Genomic DNA, 20,641 nt, shown 5'->3' on the forward strand with positions numbered 1-20,641 from the left:
CTAAGGCATTCCCTGCTTCATATTTGCATGTATACATGCCCCTTTTATACACTATATTACCAAAAGTATTGGGACACCTGCCTTTACACGCACATGAACTTTAATGGCAACCCAGTCTTCCTCCGTAGGGTTCAATATTGCACTCTTTGCAGCTATAACATCTTCAACTCTTCTGGGAAGGCTGTCCACAAGGTTGAGGAGTGTGTCTATGGGAATGTTTGCCCATTCTTCCAGAAGCTAATTTGTGAGGTCAGGCACTGATGTGGGCGAGAAGGCCTGGTACGCAGGCTCCGCTCTAATTCATCCCAAAGGTGTTCCATCAGAACTCTGTGCAGGTCAGTCAAGTTCCTCCACCCCAAACTCGCTCATCCACGTCTTTATGGACCTTGCTTTGTGCACTGGTGCGTAGTCCTGTTGGAACAGGAAGGGGCCATACCCAAACTGTTCCCACAAAGTTGGGAGCATGAAATTGTCTTGGTATGCTGATGCCTTAAGCATTCCCTTCACTGGAACTAAGGGGCCAAGCCCAACCCCTGTAGAACAACCCCACACCATAATCCCCCCTTCACCAAATGATTTGGACCAGTGCACAAAGCAAGTTCAATAATGATAGGGATGAGCGAGTTTGAAGTGGAGGAACTTGACTGGTCTGCAAAGAGTCCTGACCTCACCCCGATAGAACACCTTTGGGATGAATTAGAGCACAGACTGTGAGCCAGGCATTCTCGTTCAACATCAGTGCCTGACCTCACAAATGCAATTCTGGAAGAATGGTCAAACATTCCCATAGACACATTCCTAAACCTTGTGGACAGCCTTCCCAGAAGAGTTGAAGCTGTTATAGCTGCAAAGGGTGGGCCAACTCATTATTGAACCCTAGGGACTAAGACTGGGATGCCAATAAAGTTCATATGCTTGTAGAGCAGGCCCCCCCAATACGTTTGGGAATATAGTGTATATGTGGCTGAGGGGTGGGGAATGCCTGACCGATTATGAATGATGATGCGGACTGACAGCTCTCTGGTGGGATAGCTCAGGTGGGTCCAGATCTGCCTGAACTCATCCCTGATTATCACTTCCTGTGCGGCTGACCTAAAAGCATAAAACAAAGTTATCTTTCTTCTGTAAACTACTAATTACTCCCACTAACAATGTGATGGAGATGGAGAGAGGAAGATGCAATTCTGGATGCCCAGCAGTATACAGGCATACCCCACTTTTAATTTCACAATGGGGTTTATTTACTAAAGCTGGAAAGTGCAAAATCAGGCTCACTTCTGCGTAGAAACCAATGAGCTTCTAACCTTGTTCAATTAAGTTTTGGTAATAAAACCTAGAAGCCTGGAGACCTGGAAGTGAGCCTGATTTTGCACTTTCCAGCTTTAGTAAATAAACACCATTGTGTACTTAAAAGTGGGGTATGCCTGTATATCACAATTACCAGTGGTGTAACATCACTCCATTATTCTGCACACAATGGCGGTGATATGCAAAAGAAGTGGGGTGAGGAAATTTACCCCTGAGCTTAGTGAATGTGGTGGAATTTCACTTTGCAAAGAATACATAATCATGTGTAAGAATAGTAAAAAAGCTGAATTTTGGTTGCAAATGACTGGATGATGAAAGTTAGCAGAGATTCACCTCATTCATTAAACTCTAGGGGAAATTCCATTAAAAAGTGCAACATCTCTTGCAAATTTAATTTCATTTGCCTTTAGTAAATCAACCCCAATGACTGCACCATCTCTCATCTTCAAAGATACCTACACCCAAGAGCAAAAATGTAATAGATTGCAGCTTACTAGTCCTTAGATGTGGTGGCTGCATTCGTTTACTTTTTTTTCAGGCTAAAAATATTTTCAGCAAGTACAGAAAGTGAGTATGTCTGAATGGCAGAACTTCCAGGGCCCTGAGTCAAGGTAAGGTGAGATGGAGGCTTGACAGTAAGTTTTAACCCCTTCACCTGTTGATCTTACCAGAAATGCAGCATCCTTGTCGCTTCCTGTGAGAGGAGCTGACAGCAAAAAGAATCTTCTCTTTCTACTAAAACTACTAGCATAAACTACTAATCTACTATGTTTGGGTTGAGATATGCTTTCATTTGAGACCTCTTGGCTTTAGCTCTGTTGAAATGGTGGGGAATATTCCCATAAAGGAATAATACATGGATTATCTTATTTCTTCAAACAAAATACACCAGCTTCATGGCCTGAAATCTGCAGCTACCATTGTGTGTTGCTATTACTATTTTAGCTATTTTTATAGTATAAAAATGGAATCGTATTTTTAAGACCATGCATTGTTTTATAAAAGCTAGGCTTTCTCATGCATATGCTAATGAACTTGTTGGACTGATGCACAAGCTTAGGACAGGAAGTAATGCTACAGGAAGGGGAGGGGTGAGGACTTGAACACAGCCATGTGCTGAGGAAAATAAGGAACTGGTGTTTTTTTGCAGGACTCCAAGAAGTAGCCTGGAGAGATCCTGAAACCTGGAAGAAGACTCCATCACCAGGAAGAACCAAGTTAAGTAACTGTTTAGTGTATACCAGGGATCTGCAATTAGCGGACCTCCAGCTGTTGCAAAACTACAAGTCCCATCATGCCTCTGCCTCTGGGCGTCATGCTTGTGGCTTTCAGAGTCTTGCTATGCCTCATGAGACTTGTAGTTCTGCAACAGCTGGAGGTCCGCTAATTGCATATCCCTGATGTATACCTATTGCATACATTGCCCATGCTAATTTGCCGGGAAGGATAGATAGTTTGAGCATATGTATATTGTATGCATATTTTGTGATACTCTGTTGTGTATTGTTTTTCCTACAAGAGTACAGCATTTTTGTTTGGTAAATTAATATACACTATAGAGGTTTTTATGCTTCCTTGCTTTTACTGCAAAGAACCTTAAAAGACAAAGCAAAATACATTGTGACTCTACCACTGTTATCGTTATATTTCTCTCCTGTTGACAATCAACTCCTTCTGAATATAGAGAAATCCAGACACTATAAGGCCCCTCTCACATGGGCTGGATCCGGTTGTGCTTAGCAAGGGATCTGTTCGCTGATCCCCTGCTGAACTAAGCTGGGTGGAGCAGCCAGATGACAGGTCCGTGTCCGCTCCTCTTATACAGGCTGTCTGTTTATATCCGACTGCCCAATAGAGGAGAATGGAGGGTCCGATCATGTCCAGCTGAAAAATGGATAGCTAGGCCCGATCAAATCTCTCATGTGAAGGGGGCCTTTGACTTCATTCACATGGCCATACAGGGGCCGTACAGTGGGTAGAGCCTGCATAATGACATTCCTGGGATCCACTGCTGCAGCCTACAGCCTCCCATTGAGATGCATTAAACGAGGCAGCTGTACATGGTTGTGCGCCGGGGTTTGAGTAAAGCACTGACATGCTCCAATTGCACACTATCTATGCTTAGAGCATACGTTCGTGCTCGGGCGGGTGCTTTGCACAACCCTTGACTGACAGCCACATACAACCGCCTCTTCTAATGCATCTTAATGGGCAGCTGTACACAGTGGCAAAGGTTCCTAAGAATGCCATTAGGCAGGCTCTACACACTGTATTGCTCCTGTATGGCCTGAATCCTAACTGGCAAACGTAAGATAATATTAAAAAAATTAAATAAAGAAAATTAAACTTTTTTAATACATTCAGTATGTCTTAGTAGGGAATAGCATTGCAGCTAGGTTGCAGTTGAAAATAATTTAATTCAATCCAGCCACTGACGTGATACAAGGGTGGCCATCTCATCGTCAATACAAAGCATCAATTACACGTACACGGAATTTATTTACAGCGCAATGCAAGATGGAGTTCATAACAAAGGAAAACATTTACAGTGACAGGACATAAAAGTGCATAAACCTTCCACAAACACCACGTGTATAAAAAAATCAGTATATTCAACAATATTTACAAGCATATAAAAATAGCCGGACTCTAAATTTCTTATAATCGGATGCCTTTTGGAACATTTAATTAGTAACACTCTGCTTCATCATCGCACTGTATAAAATGGGCCGGGTTGTATTTACTATTATATAATCACAAACCAGTGCCTGGAGTAGCAGGAAAAAGGGAGCATTAAAGAGGAGAAATCCCCCCGAATCTCTTACAGCACTGGATAGTTCTCAAAACGGCAAAGACCACACTCCTGCTGGATGGACAGTGCTAGTTATGACTCAGGGCATGTCAGACCTCTGCAGAGAGACCACTGCTTCTACTCAGAGAGCAAGGGCTCGTCTCTTTAGTATTCTGGCAGGGGGAAGGCTTTTCTAGTCAAGCTGTGGCTGGTTTCCAAAGTAAACAAAGCACACCTTTAGCACACAACAAAGTGGGTGTAAAGTCTGATCGGCTGAGATGCAGGAGCCATTGAGGAGGGATGGGGCTAAGATGCGCTCTCTGTGTCTTATGGACGCAGAGAGCTGGCTCGGGAGTGAGCACGCATAAGTGCCTTCACAGCAAGCGGCTTGCTATGGGGGCACTCGGCAAGGACGGGGAACCCGAGAAGAGGAGGATAGGGACTGCTCTGTGCAAAACCCCTGCAGAGCAGGTAAGTATAACATGTTTTATTTATTTTTCTCCCTTTACAATCACTTTAAAGCTAAAGTTCAATTGAGCTTTATGAAACAAGTGGATTTTGTTTTCTATCAGGGGGACTGTAAGCCTGGTCATACATTATGCGTCTTTTTTTTTTTCCTTCAACCACAGGTTGAAGGACAGAAAATCGATTGATTTTGTTGCGTTGATGGAGGAATCTCCCCACTGCGCTAATGTATTCTGATAGTGAGAGGTTTCCCTGCCATAATACAATGATCACTGCTGCCAGCTATAGCTAGTGGCAGTGATCATAGGTATAAAACCCGACAGGCTGGTAGTACTAAAGTCGATAGATCGACTTCAGTACAACCAGCCTGCCTGCCCATAGAGGTATCAAAATTTGGCAGGTTGCTGCTGAACCTGCCAAATTCTGATTCCTCTATGGCTGACTTAAGAGAGATAGAATATACTCATTTGCTAGAACAGAGAGTTATTCTAAATATGTTGAAACCAACAGCAAGCTTGGGTTCATGTTATCTCTTCTGTACTGGAAAAATACCCCAAGACTGGACTTATATTTTATGATACCTCCTCAACACTAGACTAGGTTATCTGCTCCGGACAGACTAAAGTCAAATACAGCTATTTTTTTTTTCTTATTTAACCAGCAGGCTAACAGCATGGACAAAGTAATCTCCACTGCCAGCTTTGTATTCAGGCAGCTACAGCTCCCGCCTGAATATATCGGCGCTGATGAATAATGACTACAAATGATAGAATGCAGTCACTGATTGGCCGATCGTTTTCATCAGGCTCAGTTCTTTTTAAATCAAATTAAGTTGAGTCGGGTGGTGCTTACAGGGCCATTCGCAGCTCAAATGTCACCCTATTCAGTGGGAATCAAACAAAATTCAAGCCCTCAGTGGCCAGCTATGTAAAACAAGACCCTTCCTTAGAACACATGCAAATTAAATGGCTTTTGTAGATAGATGTAGGAAAAAATGATCCGCACTCCGGTTGTTGCTCTTAAAATGTCTTCATTTTATTGAATAGCCACAGTGAAGAAACGCAGATTAAGTCAGTTGACGCATTTCAGCCTATAAGGCCTTAGTCATAAGACCTTATAGGCTGAAATGACTAAGGCCTTATAGGCTGAAATGCGTCAACTGACTTAATCTGTGTTTGTTCACTGTGGCTATTCAATAAAATGAAGACATTTTAAGAGCAACAACCGGAGTGCGGATCATTCTCTACTCCAGTGACTGTGGATCGAGCACCTGGGAGCTCTGCTATCTATGTGGTGTATGGGTAGTAGCACTGACTTTTCTGTTTATACTTTTGTAGATAGACCTAAGCTTTTGTCAAAGTGGAACTTTTGGTCAGAAAATGAAGTCCTGCTAGATCACTTCAGGCTGGCCCCTTTTTCAGGTATAGTTATGTAAAACCTTAAAAATAAGTGATACTGTTTAACCGCTTCCCGACCGCCGCACGCTGATGTACGTCGGCAGAATGGCCATAATCCCGGGTTAGCGGGAACATGAACGCCGCATGCCCGTGGGTCCTGCAGACTCGATGTCCGCCGGTGGCCGGCGATCGCAAGGAGGAGAGGCAGGAAAATGGGGAAATACCTATGTAAACAAGGCATTTCCCTGTTCTGCCTAGTGACATGACAGGGATCTACTGCTCCCTGTCATCGGGAGCGGTGATCTCTGTCATGTCCTAGGTAGCCCATCCCCCTTACAGTTAGAACACGCTGAGAGAACACATTTAACCCCTTGATTGCCCCCTAGTGTTTAACCCTTTTCCTGCCAGTGATATTTACACAGTAATCAGTGGCTATTTTTAGTTCTGATCGCTGTATAAATGCCAATGGTCCCAAAATAGTGTCAATAGTGTCCGATCTGTCCGCCCCAATTCCGATAAAAATCGCAGATCACCGCCATTACTAAACAAAAATCTACCCCCTATTTTGTAGACGCTATAACTTTTGCGCAAACCAATCAATACACACTTATTATGATTTTTTTTTACCAAAAATATGTAGAAGAATATATATTGGCCTAAACTGAGATAGAAATTAGTTTTTTTATATATTTTTGGGGATATTTATTATAGCAAAATGTAACAAATATTGCTTTTCTTTTCAACATTGCCGCTCTTTTTTTGTTTATAGCGCAAAAAATAAAAAACGCAGAGGTGATAAAATACCACCAAAAGAAAGCTCTATTTGTGGAAAAAAAAGGACATCAATTTTGTATGGGTACAACATCCAGCGCAATTGTCAGTTAAAGCGACGCAGTGCCGAATCGCAAAAAATGAGGTGGTTAAAATCCAGTAATACACTGTCTCACTCTGCTCTGCACATGCTCAGCTGCTCTCCCATTTTAGGCACTGCTGAATTTGTAGAGGCCGATCTGCTGACAGCCTTGAGGTGAAATTAAACCCCCCTATCCTTTACAGCCAAGGAAGATGCTTCTGTTTAAACTGCAACTGCCATGGTGCTGCATATGTGATCAGGTATGACACCAGCCATTTGCTGGTTTGACAGTTTGGTTGAGGACACAAGTAAATGTGAGTTAGAAATCCTGGCATTTCAGGAATTTAACAGTTTTTTTGAGACAGTTAAATTGATGGGTTTATTTCCACTTTATGATTTACTGCTGTTTGGGGCTTCTGGGCTTCAGCAAAATGGCAGCCTCCAGCAAGAAGCAAGTTGTTATGGGTGAAGTTCCGCTTTAAATATAAAAGGAGGTAAGGCTCAATTCACAAGGCTTTAACTTCAGCACAGCTACTGTATTTTCAGCCATTTGACTGTAATTTTCAAATTTCATTAGACTCAACTGAAAAAAAACTGTCACTTTTTTGGCTTGTATAGGTATAGGATAGTAAAAAAAACAGACTGTCATGTGATGGGAATGTAACTGTCACATTTGTTGTGCTCTCAACCAAACTGTCAAACCATCCAATGGCTGGTGTCATAACTGATCACATGTGTAGCATCATGGCAGTTGAAGATCATACAGAGGCCAAGATGGCAGCTTCCTTGGCTAAAAATTATAGAAGGGTTTAGTTCCGCTTTAACTCCAGGGCAAGGCACTTTATTTTTAACCATGTAAGCGCAATTTTTAGATTTAATTGGACTCAACTGAAAATAACTCACTTTTTTGGCTTGTATAGGTAGACGTAAGCTAAATATCATAGAGCTCAGGCTCAAGACACAAAGCTTTAAAGTGGAACTAAACCCATTAATTTTAAAATGTAGGGGCTCATTTACACTTGCTTCGGCTTCAACACACATTAACGGCTAGTTTACACTTGCTTCAAAACAAGGCTTCGGACAGGCTTTGTTAAAGGTCTCTGAACGCTAATCAAAGCCCCTGTCACTAAATAAAATGGTTAGCTTACAGTCCTGTTTACACCTTGGTTTTGCTTTGCTTCAAAAATTATACCCCATGTCGCTTTAGTGGTGCTTCAAAGCGTCTTCAAAGCCTCCATAGAAGTCTATGGCAAAGCTCGCTTGAAGCCCCACCGAAGCACCAACGAAGCCTCACCAAAGCCTCATCGAAGCTCCACCGAAGCCTCATCAAAGCCTCATCGAAGCACCAAGCAAATACAAGGTGTAAACATGACTCTAAGCTAACCATTTTATTTAGTGACAGGGGCTTTGACTGGCATTAAAGTGGAGTTCCACCCACTTTTACAACTCTTCAGCAACCCTCACTAAACTGTGCACTGTAAACAAATTGGATATTTTTTAATTATTTTTCTCAGCACCTACTGTATATCTGCTGTATTCATTTTTCACTTCCTCCTCCCTGGCCGCGGCCCATCGCATCATTTCCTGTTTGCAATGCCTTCTGGGAAGGGGCAGCAACTTCCTCTGAAACTGCCGTTGCTATGGAAACCTTATCTGAAACCTATTACACTGCTTGTGCTGCACTGAGCATGTGCGAGATCTGCAAGGATGAGATCCAGGAAGAAATACAGTCTGGTTTCAGATGCCCACACTTAAGATGGCCACGGCCTGCTGTAAGTTTATAAAATAACAAACTACTGCTATAAACTAAAAAAACAGACCTTAGTTTACAGACTAACTTTACTAGAATACATTAAGCTTGTGTATTATAGGGGTATTTTTATTTAAAAAGTATAATTTCGGCCGGAACACCACTTTAGGAGAGCTTTAACAAAGCCTGTCCGAAGCCATGTTTTGAAGCAAGTGTAAACTAGCCCTAACTGTCACATTGGTTGTGCTCTCAACCAAACTGTCAAGCCATCCAATGGCTGGTGTCATAACTGATCACATGTGCAGCATAATGGCAGTTGAAGATCATACAGAGGCCAAGATGGCAGCTTCCTTGGCTGAAAATGGTAGGAGGGTTTAGTTCTGCTTTAACTCCAGCCCAAGGTACTTTATTTTCTGCCATGTAACTGTAATTTTCAGACTTCATTGGACTGCACTGAAAATAATGGTCACTTTTTTCAAAACAAGCATAATTATGCTGGTGTGTTAGCTTTGTGAATTGAGCTTATTGCATGGAGCATTAGAAGCTCAGTTGGGTTTTTCTGCTGTCTTTGTGCCTGCTGGGAGATACACCCTCTTTATTTTCTCTAAATCTGGAGAGATCCCCTTATAATTCCTATTGTATCTCTAGGACAGGAAATGTAGGGAATTGTCCCAGTGGGACATAGACAGAAAACATTTTGGCTAGACATATACAACATACAGATACAGAACATGGGTAAAACTTCCTGATGCTCCTTGGAGTTGACAATATAAGGGATCTGAGATATTCATGTCATCATGCTATGTCTACAATGTTCTCATCTAACCTCCGGGCCAGCAGAAATTTGGGATATATCCTATAAAAGATCTGATTGGTTGTCTGGGAAGTGCTACTATTTTTCCGTTGCACTAGCATCTGACAGTGAGAAACATTGGCAAAACAATTACCAAAATGAAAATGGACCTAATTTGAAATAATGGACCAAACCAAAGTGTATCCAAATTATATTCTGGTGATGGTTTCATACAACATACACTGATATTAGCTATGGCAGTGTTTTACCCCAAAGAGTATCTAGAGGCAAGGATTTTTTTCTTTCTTTAGTATACAGTGCGGAAGGGCCTAGAATCCCTGTTCTCTTTCCATATTTTTGTCAGAGGCCTCAGTGGGGAGATTCACATGTCTGTGTCCTGGTGACCATTGTCACCAACAGTGATTAGGCTAAATGAAGGTAAATCCAAAAATTCAGCTGGAACAGGAATAAAGGCAAATCCTCCAAAGAGGAACCTCTGTTATGGTGACAACCAGGGCTTTTTTCAGCGGGAACGCAGTTCCGGCACCTTCAGCGCTGACTGTATGTAATGGTAAGTGGTGCTGGAGGGTCTATTGATACTGGCTGCTGGGGGATCTATTCTAGCTGGAGGGGATCTATTTTTGCAGGGTGTCGGGGGGACTATTGTTGCTGGGGGTGGGTCTTATATTGCTGGGGGGGTCAGTTATTGCTAGGAGAGATCTACTGTTGAGGGGGAGGTCTATTGTTGTTGGCTGCTGGAAAGTCTACTGATACTATCTGTGGGGAGATCTGTTGTTGCTGCCGAGGGTCTATTGTTGCTGCAGGGGGTGAAATTTTGTTTCAGGTGGTCCATTGTTGTTGGGGGGATCTTTCCTTTTCTTTATGTAAAAAAAAAGCTTTGGCTTTAGAAATACTTTTAACTAAGGCATCCTATGGATGGCATTCCACCAACTGTAAATCTACGAGTCACAGAGTTTCCTGCTTTCCTCCATCCTACACAAAGGTGGCTTTATATTTTGTGTCTGGTTCTTTGTTCCTGTCAGTCTTTGCAGTCACCATCGCTGGCAAGTCAGATGTCTTGTACACACCAGTCCGCATTCGGCCCTTGCAAGTCTTTAGCTCGGAAATGTACCCCTCAAAGCTTAGATTGCCCACATCGTCCCCAGAGTCTTTCCTCCTTGTACTCGGCTTCACCCCATCTACGTCAATGACTCTTCCGGCTGGCAGAAGACAGGTTGAAGGGTTACGTTGGTTGGCAATTTTCTCCTTTGAACTATCCGGAGATTGCTCCCAGAAGCTCTCTGTGCTCCGTGATAGACTCTTCTTTTTGTCCCTGGGGCCTAACAATGAATAGAAAAACATGTTACATAAATTGTCATAATCTCTAACACAATTAAATGTAATATTTCAAATTAGTATTGCAGTGTTTGCAAGTGATTTACAAGCTTATTTTTCCTTAATTTTGTTAGGCCGGTTCAGCAAGAACTGGACGAAATTCGAACCGTTAACGGGCAGGCTGAATGTACCAAGTTGATCGATGAACTTGTGTACAACCAGCCTAACAGATTCTTTCGCGGTTTTCGCTAGTGGGTGCTAGAGCCTCTAGCAATAATCACTGTCTTCTCCCTACTTCCCTGCTGGGAGAAGACAATGGCCAGGCAGGAGGGATTCCTGCATCAACACTGTCTGTGTTGATGGGGAAGTTGAGTGAAGTTCTTTCCTGCAACCCGTGGTTGCAGGAAAGACATTTGCTCCGTGTATGGAGCATTTAATGTAGAAAAATGTAAAATAATGCATTTGGGTGGCAAAATTATGAATGTATACACTGGGGGGAGAACCTCTGGAGGAATCTAGGATGGAAAAGGACCTGGGGGTCCTAGTAGATGATAGGCTCAGCAATGGCATGCAATGCCAAGCTGCTGCTAACAAAGCAAACAGAATATTGGCATGCATTAAAAAGGGGGTCTGGAGGATATTAGTTATGAGGAAAGGTTGAGAGCACTGAACTTATTCTCTCTGGAGAAGAGACGCTTGAGAGGGGATATGATTTCAATTTATAAATACCGTACTGGTGACCCCGCAATAGGAATAAAACTTTTTTGCAGAAGGGAGTTTAACAAGACTCGTGGCCACTCATTAAAATTAGAAGAAAAGAGGTTTAACCTTAAACTACGTAGAGGGTTCTTTACTGTAAGAGTGGCAAGGATGTGGAATTCCCTTCCACAGGTGGTGGTCTCAGCGGGGGGCATCGATAGTTTCAAGAAACTATTAGATAAGCACCTGAACGACCACAACATACAGGGATATGTAATGTAATACTGACATCTAATCACACACATGGGTTGGACTTGATGGACTTGTGTGTTTTTTCAACCTCACCTACTCTGTAACTATGGCCAGCCTTACTGTATATAGTAGATTAGCCACTAGAGGGAGATCTCATTGGCTCAATGCAATCTCTGTGCCTCTCTCTCTCTACAGCTATTGATAAGATAGCAGCCATGAAGAGAATGTGCTGTTTTCAGAAACTCAGCTAACTTGCTTTGTGAGAAAATACAATAAAACACAACAATTTTGTAGCAATGCAAATCAAGAAACAAAGCCTGAGTATGTAATAAGCAAATATGGTAGACTTTACATATGACAAAGGGGTTATGTACAGCAAACTGATGCATTACCTGTTTATTTAAAACATTTGAAAATACTTTACATTCCCTTAAAAAGCAGTCTTGCAAGATATATTACAGCCCAACTGCAGGCTCAGCCTTCTGCCGGATGATCATCCCTCTCAGTTTGTTATTCTAATTTTTCTTTCTTTTTTTGTTTAAAATACTCACCTTTTGTCTACAGGCTGGTCACATGATATGCAATGTCCTCATGTTCTCTCTGCATCAATACACTGTGCTACTCTGCACTCACTGTCTTTCCTCAGTCTTCCAGGTTGAATGATGCTGGGCATTATTCAACCTAGAAGACTGAGGACATCTTGTGTCAGAAAATAAGTACTGCAGGGGGCAAATATAAAGAAGTTGGGAGCCTGGTCCCCAGTCAGGCCACCAAAAGAACATGAGGGCATTTGGACTATTACGGTACAGTAAAAAATAATACATAAGAATAGATAATCAGCAATAATGTAAAATTAGTACAGTTGATTTTATTGATGCAGAACTAACCTTCAATATGTTTATCCTTTATTTACCATAGAGGCTATTCATTTCCTATACTGCAGGGGGCAGTTATAGATCAAAGGTTTGTATTGAACCTTGAGCTGCTTTTTTGTTTTTTTATGCAAAATGGAACATTATTCAGAGAATTAAGTCCTGCTAGATCATTTCAGGCTGGCCACTTTTGCAGGTATAGCTATGTAAAACATAAAATAAGTGCCTATACTGTTTAACTTCCTCCCGCCCGGTCAATTGTAATATGATGTCCTCCCAGGATCGGGCCACGCTCCAGGGCGATCCACTGGACACAGCGGATGACAGATTATTGTACCTGCCCGCTGCCGGTACCATGTGATCACTGTGGTCAATCACAGCAGATCACAAGACATTTGTACACAATGAAAGGTGTCTATTCATGCTTTTCATTGTGTACTACTGGGATGAGCTTTGTGATTGATCACAGTGAGCACATGGTACAGACAGGGCCAATCACAGCCCAACTGTACCATGTGGCCAATCACAGCTAATCAAAATAGTAATGGTTGCTTATAACTGTAAAATTCAGTTATAAGCAATTATAGTGTGTAAAAAAAAATCCTGAACACCTCCCCAGAGTAGTACAATGTACTATGTAGTACTATGGTAACACTATATTGCTCTGGTCACTGTATATAAAAAAAAATTGCAAAAAAAAGAAAAAACATGTAATAAAAAAGAAAGTATTTTTAAAAATTGCTAAAAATTATTATAATGATTTTACATACTGTCACTGGTCTGTGTCCCTGATCACCAATACACTGGTTATATGATGATGCTGTACTGCACTAGTGACAGTATGTAAAAAAAAATGGAAAAAATTGTAAAAAAAAAATAAAAAAAAAAAAAATAATTTAATTTCTTAATTTTCCAAAAAATGGTGACAAAAAATTACAACTTCAAAAAACTTGCCATGCCTCTTACTACCCTGTTTCCCCGAAAATAAGACCTAGCGTTATTGTCAGTGATGGCTGCAATATAAGCCCTACCTCCCAAATAAGCCCTAGTTAAAGTCCTTGTAGGTCTTATTTTCAGGGTAGAGCTTATTTTCGGGGGAAAACAGGGTAGGGCTTATGTGGGGGGTAGGGCTTATATTGCAGCCATCACCGACAATCACGCTAGGTCTTATTTTCGGGGAAACAGGGTATATACCTTGAACTGTGTACTTTCCAAAAAGAGGTAATTTGGGGGATATTTGTCCTGGAATTTTCAGGCCTCAAGAAATGAGACTCTATAACTTTCCTACAGAATACATAATATACACTAAATTTGGGTTATTTTCACCAAAGAAATTTACCAGAATACATTTTGCCCTAAATTTATGAAAAAAGATTATTTATTTGCAAAATGTAATAACAGAAACAAAGAAAAAACTGTTTGTTTTTCAATATTTTTAGTCTTTTTTCATTTATTTAGCAAAAAAATGAAAAAACCCAGTGATGATCAAATACCAAAAGAAAACTCTATTTGTGTGAAAACAATTATGCAAATTTCATATGGGTGCAATGTTGCATGACCTCGCAATTGTCATTTAAAGTGTGGCAGCATTGAAAGCTAAAAATTGGCCTGGGCAGGATAAAAGTGTTCGGTGTTGAAGTGGTTAAAATCCAGTAAATAACTGTCCCACTCTGCTCTGCTCTGAAAATCAGAGCCACTAGAGGACGATCTGCTAACAGCCTAAAGATTTACCGCTGCTCAGGACTCTAGGCTTCAGCAAAATGGCAGCGTCAATCAAGAAGAAACAGGAGCAATGCTGGAGGCAATTTACAACACACACTAATTTGGTAGCATAACTATTAATGTGGAATGTATGTTCCTTGCTAAGGAACATTATATCAAGTTGTGTGTAAAATTCTTCTTCAAGTCAGCTGACCATAGGATAACAAAATATTTAGCCTGGAGTTGGGTTTTAAAATTTGGCTTACATGTGAATGTGACTGGAGGAAGAAGAGATTTAATTGTCCATTCTTTATTTTAAACAGAACATCCCCACTTTCGCCAAACCTCTCTCAGGCTCATTGCCTGGAATTCATAATTCACTGGTTCAGACAGATTTTGGGAAAGTGACTCAAGTGCATTCTAGAAGTGGTACAGCGTGCACTGAATTCACATACTTGTCTAGAACCTGTAGTGAATTTGGTGCACAATGCACCACTTTTAGAATGTATGTGGGATGCTTTAGCAAAATCTTTTTGCACCAGGGTCTGTATGCCAAAAGAGAGTTGGTCTTAATTAGCTCCACAGTTGTAAGATATGGACTGTCAGTATTTTATTTTGAATTTGGTACATTCATTGCACTACAGTGTAAAAATGGCACATTTTAGAACTACCTATAATTTGGTACAAAAGTGTTGCAGATGCTAAATGGGATTAATGCCAGAAAAGTAGCACAGCAGCTTTATTGAATTCTACCCGTGGTATTTATTGATTACAGGTGTTTATATACAGTGGAACCTTGGATTACAAGCACAATCCGTTCTAGGAGAATGCTTGTAATCCAAAGCACTCGCATATCAAAACGAGTTTCCCCATAGTCAATGGAAAGGAAGATAATTCGTTTCGCATCGACTTCTATTGCATGCAATACCGCATGTGGCCAGAGGGGGGGGGGGGGGGCGCCGGAGAGCCTCAGAAACACTCGGGGACAGCTCGGCTGAACTCGGAAACCCTCGGAAAGGCTCGGGAATGGAGTGTTTCTGAGTGTTTGCGAGTATTTCCGAGTGGTTCTGAATATTTCCGAACAGCTCTGAACCGTTCCGAGTGTCACCAGTGCCCCCACACCTCTGACCAAATGCGGTACTGCACACCCCATTAGCTTGAATCCTGCTCGTTTTGCGAGACAACACTCGCAAACCGAGTCAGGATTAAAAAAAAAAAAAAGCTGCTCGTCTTTCAAAACGCTCGTTAACCACATTACTTGTAAACCAAGGTTCCACTGTAGTGCCAAAAATTTACGCTACCCTTCACATATTGTACAGCCACATCAGTCCCTGCCCTCATAGAGCTTACACTGTAAGGTCACTATCTTGCATACATACACATACTAGGGCCAATTTAGACAGGAGGCAATTTAGCAACCAGGAAGGCAGTTTTTAAGAAGTTTACAATCTAAGGTCCCTACCTCAAATACACACATGCACATACTAGGGCCACCTTTAATAGGAAAAAGGGCCCCAAAGCCTTGTACCCACCCCATTTGTTTCATTTTGTTCAAACTAGTGGGTTGAATGGAAAAAAACCTGACAGCTCCAGTTGGAGCCGCTGTACTAACGATCCAAACGTTAGTACATCGATCACCCCCGCTGAGCTGTTGTGTTTTGACAGGGGGAACGGCCCCCTGCCAAAACACTCCGTTCAGCGCTCTCTACCATTGGCTGAGAGTGCCGATTGGCCACTGGTTTTCCAGCATGCACATCTGAGAGAAGCCGGTCAAACGCCCGGCTTCTGTCAGACCGGCTGCCATACACACGGGCCGAATGTCAGCTGGTTTTTATTTATACGAATGACATCGGCCCCTGTGTACGGAGCTTTAGAGATCAAATTAAATGTTTAAAGTAGTGTTGCACCGATACTAAGCATTTACATGAGTACTTGGACTCATGTAAATGCTCCGATACCAAAACTGATAACTTCAGGTGCAAATTGTTAAACTGTACGACATTGGAATTCGCACCTGAAAATCGTACCAGACTCTTTTTGAAACCATACTACAGGTGGGTCGCATATATGAACCAGCTCCATAGAAACGTCTTTTGGTTCACGTCATGTAAATCGGATGCGGTTCAAAACGTGTTCAATTTGCATCTATGTGAACCAGGATTGACAATAGGTATCGGTAATTGGGATTGGCGAGTACATGAGAAAAAGTATCCTGTCCTAACCCGCACCATACCGAGGCTTGGAACGCACACCGGCATCTATAGATGGAACGGCACCTAACAAACCCTAAGAGTATTTCTGGAAAGACCCAGTGCCGGTCTAAAGGCACCTTATTTGTGAGTGCAAAATTCTTATACTATTTTTATTGATGAAATAAATTTTATACATGTTGTGCAATGATGGCCGTTTGCTTTTTATGAGATCCTGAGATCACCTAATGTGGAGATGTATGGAGTGATTACTGGCATATCGTTTGGAAATCCCCAGTTATAGTCTCATGAGTGGAGTGGTTAACCCAGGCATAAACCAAGGCGCTTTTTTTATTTGATTTTGGTGAGTGTTCACTCTAGAAGGTGGTGGTGTAAAAATCACAGATTGTGAGATTTCTTCAATTACGGATGCAGATCTGTGCACGTGGGATCTGGATACCCATTTTCTGAAGAGAAACACTGGGACTTTTCTTTGTTTAACCACTTCCCGCCCGCCGTCATATGATGTCCTTGATTAAGTGTGGGTATAAATGAATAATGCCTGCAGCTACAGGCATCATTCAGATATCAGCCTTTTGACCTGGCGATTCCCTACACCGTCGCTTGATCATTCTTACGGGCGGTGAGAGGGGACCCCCCCCCCTCCTTCTACTGACTCACCGATTCCATCGGTGAGTCAGAGACAGGATCCCCTGGCCCCGTATGGTTACCATAGAGATTTCCGGCAGACCAGATGGTCCCCGGAGCCTCTATGATCATTCAGAGGCCGGGCGCGATGTTATGGCGTCATGCCCGGCCTCTGCATTCAAACAAATGACTCCGCCTCGGCTGGGAAGACGAGATCATTTCTTTTTTTTTTTTTTTTCAGCTGTCCCAGCCTAGAGGTGAGATGTGGGGTCTTATTGACCCCATATCTCACTGTAAAGGGGACTGATCATTAAAAAAAAAAAAAGTAAAGCGCCCCTGTCCCCGTACGCAGAAATGAACGCATACGTAAGTCCCGCCCACATATGAAAACGGTGTTCAAACCACAATACCACATGTGAGGTATCGCTTTGAACGTTAGAGCGAGAGCAATAATTCTAGCCCTAGACCTCCTCTGTAACTCAAAACATGTAACCAGTAAAAAATTTTAAAGCGTCACCTATGGGGATTTTTAAGTACCGAAGTTTGGTGCCATGCCACGAGCGTGTGCAATTTTGAAGCATGACATGTTAGGTATCTATTTACTTGGCGTACCTTCATTTATCATATTGTGCAAAAAAATTGGGCTAACTTTTCTGTTTTTTTTTTTTTTTAAAGCAAAAAATTGCTGCGCAAATACCGTGCGAGATAAAAAAAAAGTTTCAACGACCGCCATCGTATTCTCTAGGGTCTTTTCTAAAAAAAAAAAACATGTTATATAATGTTATAATATACAGTGCCTTGCAAAAGTATTCACCCCCTTGGCATTTTTCGTGTTTTGTTGCCTCACAACCTGGAATAACCATGGATTGTTTGAGGATTTGCATCATTTCACTTACAGAACATGCCCACAACTTGGAAGATTTTTTTTTTTTTTTTTTATTGTGAAGGAAACAACAAATAGGACAAAATAACATAAAAAGTCAATGTGCATAACTATTCACCCCCCTAAAGTCAATACTTTGTAGAGCCGCCTTTTGCGGCTATCACAGCTCCAGGTCACTTTGTATAAGTCTCTATGAGCTTGCCACATCTTACCACTGGGATTTCTGCCCATTCCTCCTTGCAAAACTGCTCCAGCTCCTTCAAGTTGGATGGTTTGCGCTTGTGAACAGCAATCTTTAAGTCTGACCACAGATTTTCTATTGGATTGAGGTCTGGGCTTTGATTAGGCCATTCCAACACATTTACATGTTTCCCCTTAAACCACTCAAGTGTTTGTTTAGCAGTGTGTTTGGGGTCATTGTCCTGCTGGAAGGTGAACCTCCGTCCTAGCCTCAAATCACACACAGAGTGGTACAGGTTTTGCTCAAGAATATCCCTGTATTTAGCACCATCCATCTTTCTCTCAACTCTGACCAGTTTCCCAGTCCTGAGTGCTGAAAAACATCCCCACAGCATCATGCTGCCACCACCATGTGGTCACAGTGGGGATGGTGTTCTTTGGGTGATGTGATGTGTTGGGTTTGCGCCAGACATAGCGTTTTCTTTGATGGATAAAAAGTTCAATTTTAGTCTCATCAGACCAGAGCACCTTCCTCCATACATTTTGGGAGTCTCCCACATGCCTTTTCCCAAACTCAAAACTTGCCATTTTGTTTTTTGCTGAAAGTAATGGCTTTCTTCTGGCCACTCTGCCATAAAGCCCAACTCTATGAAGCGTACGGCTTATTGTTGTCCTATGTACAGATACTCCAGTCTCTGCTGTGGAACTCTGCAGCTCCTCCAGGGTTACCTTAGGTCTCTGTGCTGCCTCTCTGATTAATGCCCTCCTTGCCCGGTCCGTGAGTTTTGGTGTGCGGCCGTCTCTTGGCAGGTTTGCTGTTGTGCCATGTTCTTTCCATTTGGTTATGATAGATTTGATGGTGCTCCTAGGGATCATCAAAGATTTGGATGTTTTTTTTATAACCTAACCCTGACTTGTACATCTCAACAACATTGTCCCTTACTTGTTTGGAGAGTTCCTTGGTCTTCATGGCAGTGTTTGGTTAGTGGTGCCTCTTGCTTAGGTGTTGCAGCCTCTGGGGCCTTTCAGAAAGGTGTGTCTATGTAATGACAGATCATGTGACACTTAAATTGCACACAGGTGGACATCATTTCACTAATTATGTGACTTCTGAAGGTAATTGGTTGCACCAGAGCTTTTTATAGGCTTCATAACAAAGGGGGTGAATACATACGCACATGCCAATTATCGTTTTTTTATTTCTGAAAAATAGTTTTATGTATATATTTTTCTAATTTTACTTCACCAACTTAAACTATTGTGTTCTGATCCATCACATATAATTCATATTAAAAAAACATAGAACTAAAGGCTGTATTGTAACAAAATAGCTAAAAAGCCAATGGGGGGTGAATACTTTTGCAAGGCACTGTATATAATGTTTGAGGGTTCTATGTCATTTTTTAGCAAAAAAATTATGATTTTTACATGTAGGAGAGAAATGTCAGAATTGGCCTGGGTGGCAAGTGGTTAATACACTACTATCATTCATTTCACTTATGTAATTTCCCCCATATTCTGAAGAGAAATACTGGGACTTTGCGTAATACACTACTACCATTTGTTTTACTTATGTAATTTTCCCTATATTAGTATACAATGCACTTGTTATAATTTATGGTTACTATTAATTATTGATGGATCATTGAAGAATATATATTCACTGTTTGAGATATGTGGTAAGACATATATTTTTTAGGGTCAGTGCAGTTCTCTCTTATACTGTAATAAATGGTACTCATACTCAGTCTTAAAAAACTGGTATCCCTAGTTTAAAAGGAACTTGTTAGGGCAGAAATTCTGAATTTGCCACCGCTTACGTGATTTATATGGTGCAAGCTCCTGGTGCCAACATTCTTGCTCACTATTTAATGGGTTACTGACCCAGAAGAAGTAAGTACATATCAGTGGCATCTCTTTGGTACTTGGTACATAAGGCAGCTGGTTGGGGATTAATGACTCACCAAGCAATAAAGTGATGATGATGAGGAGCGCACTTTCAAAAACTAGTGTGAATTGAAGCTCTCATATCCATTCTTGTAAAGTTTTGATGATTATAAGGAATCCTACACATATAAATATATATGGTACTGTATATTCCATGGAATGACAACAGCAGAAACCTGTCATGACTCCAATTTCAACCTGCATAATTCTTCCATCAATGTGTCAGCAGGGAAAGAATTTTTCTCCCCCTATGAAGCAAAAGTACTGCTCTCTTTTATTGATTTCAAGTGCTCATTAAGACTCATCACTGCCTACAGTACTCAGATGTCACTAAATTAAAAGCTGAAAAATGTCATCATATAACTGATTAGGTAATGTAAGGCAGCTCATGCACTGTTATGTCCCTGACCTGGACAGAGAACAGGTCTGTAAAGTACAGGAGGTGATGTGGGTACAGGTGTCCTGGGGCCCATGCAATTAGGGGGCCAAAGTAAAATTGCTACTTTTATTTTTCAGCTGTGTGCTCACATTACATTCTGTATTGAATAAAGCTTCACATTTTTTTTGTTTTCTATTTG

General features: G+C 41.5%; 1 protein-coding gene across 5 annotated transcripts in view; it reads right to left on the reverse strand.

The window, feature by feature from the left end:
- Positions 1-5,753: 5,753 nt before the first annotated feature.
- The window catches only part of RGS12 (regulator of G protein signaling 12), a 319,733-nt gene continuing 304,845 nt past the window's right edge, over positions 5,754-20,641 (reverse strand). For 3 of the 5 annotated variants that reach the window (XM_073610871.1, XM_073610869.1, XM_073610868.1), the window contains exon 18: positions 5,754-10,697. In XM_073610871.1, the coding sequence (XP_073466972.1) occupies positions 10,351-10,697 (347 nt within the window). In that variant the 3' untranslated portion in view covers positions 5,754-10,350. The remainder of the gene's footprint in view (positions 10,698-20,641) is intronic. The other 2 variants (XM_073610867.1, XM_073610872.1) reach the window with 2 other exon arrangements.

The sequence above is a fragment of the Aquarana catesbeiana genome, linkage group LG01 (genome assembly GCF_042186555.1).
Source record: "Aquarana catesbeiana isolate 2022-GZ linkage group LG01, ASM4218655v1, whole genome shotgun sequence".
NCBI lineage: Eukaryota > Metazoa > Chordata > Amphibia > Anura > Ranidae > Aquarana > Aquarana catesbeiana.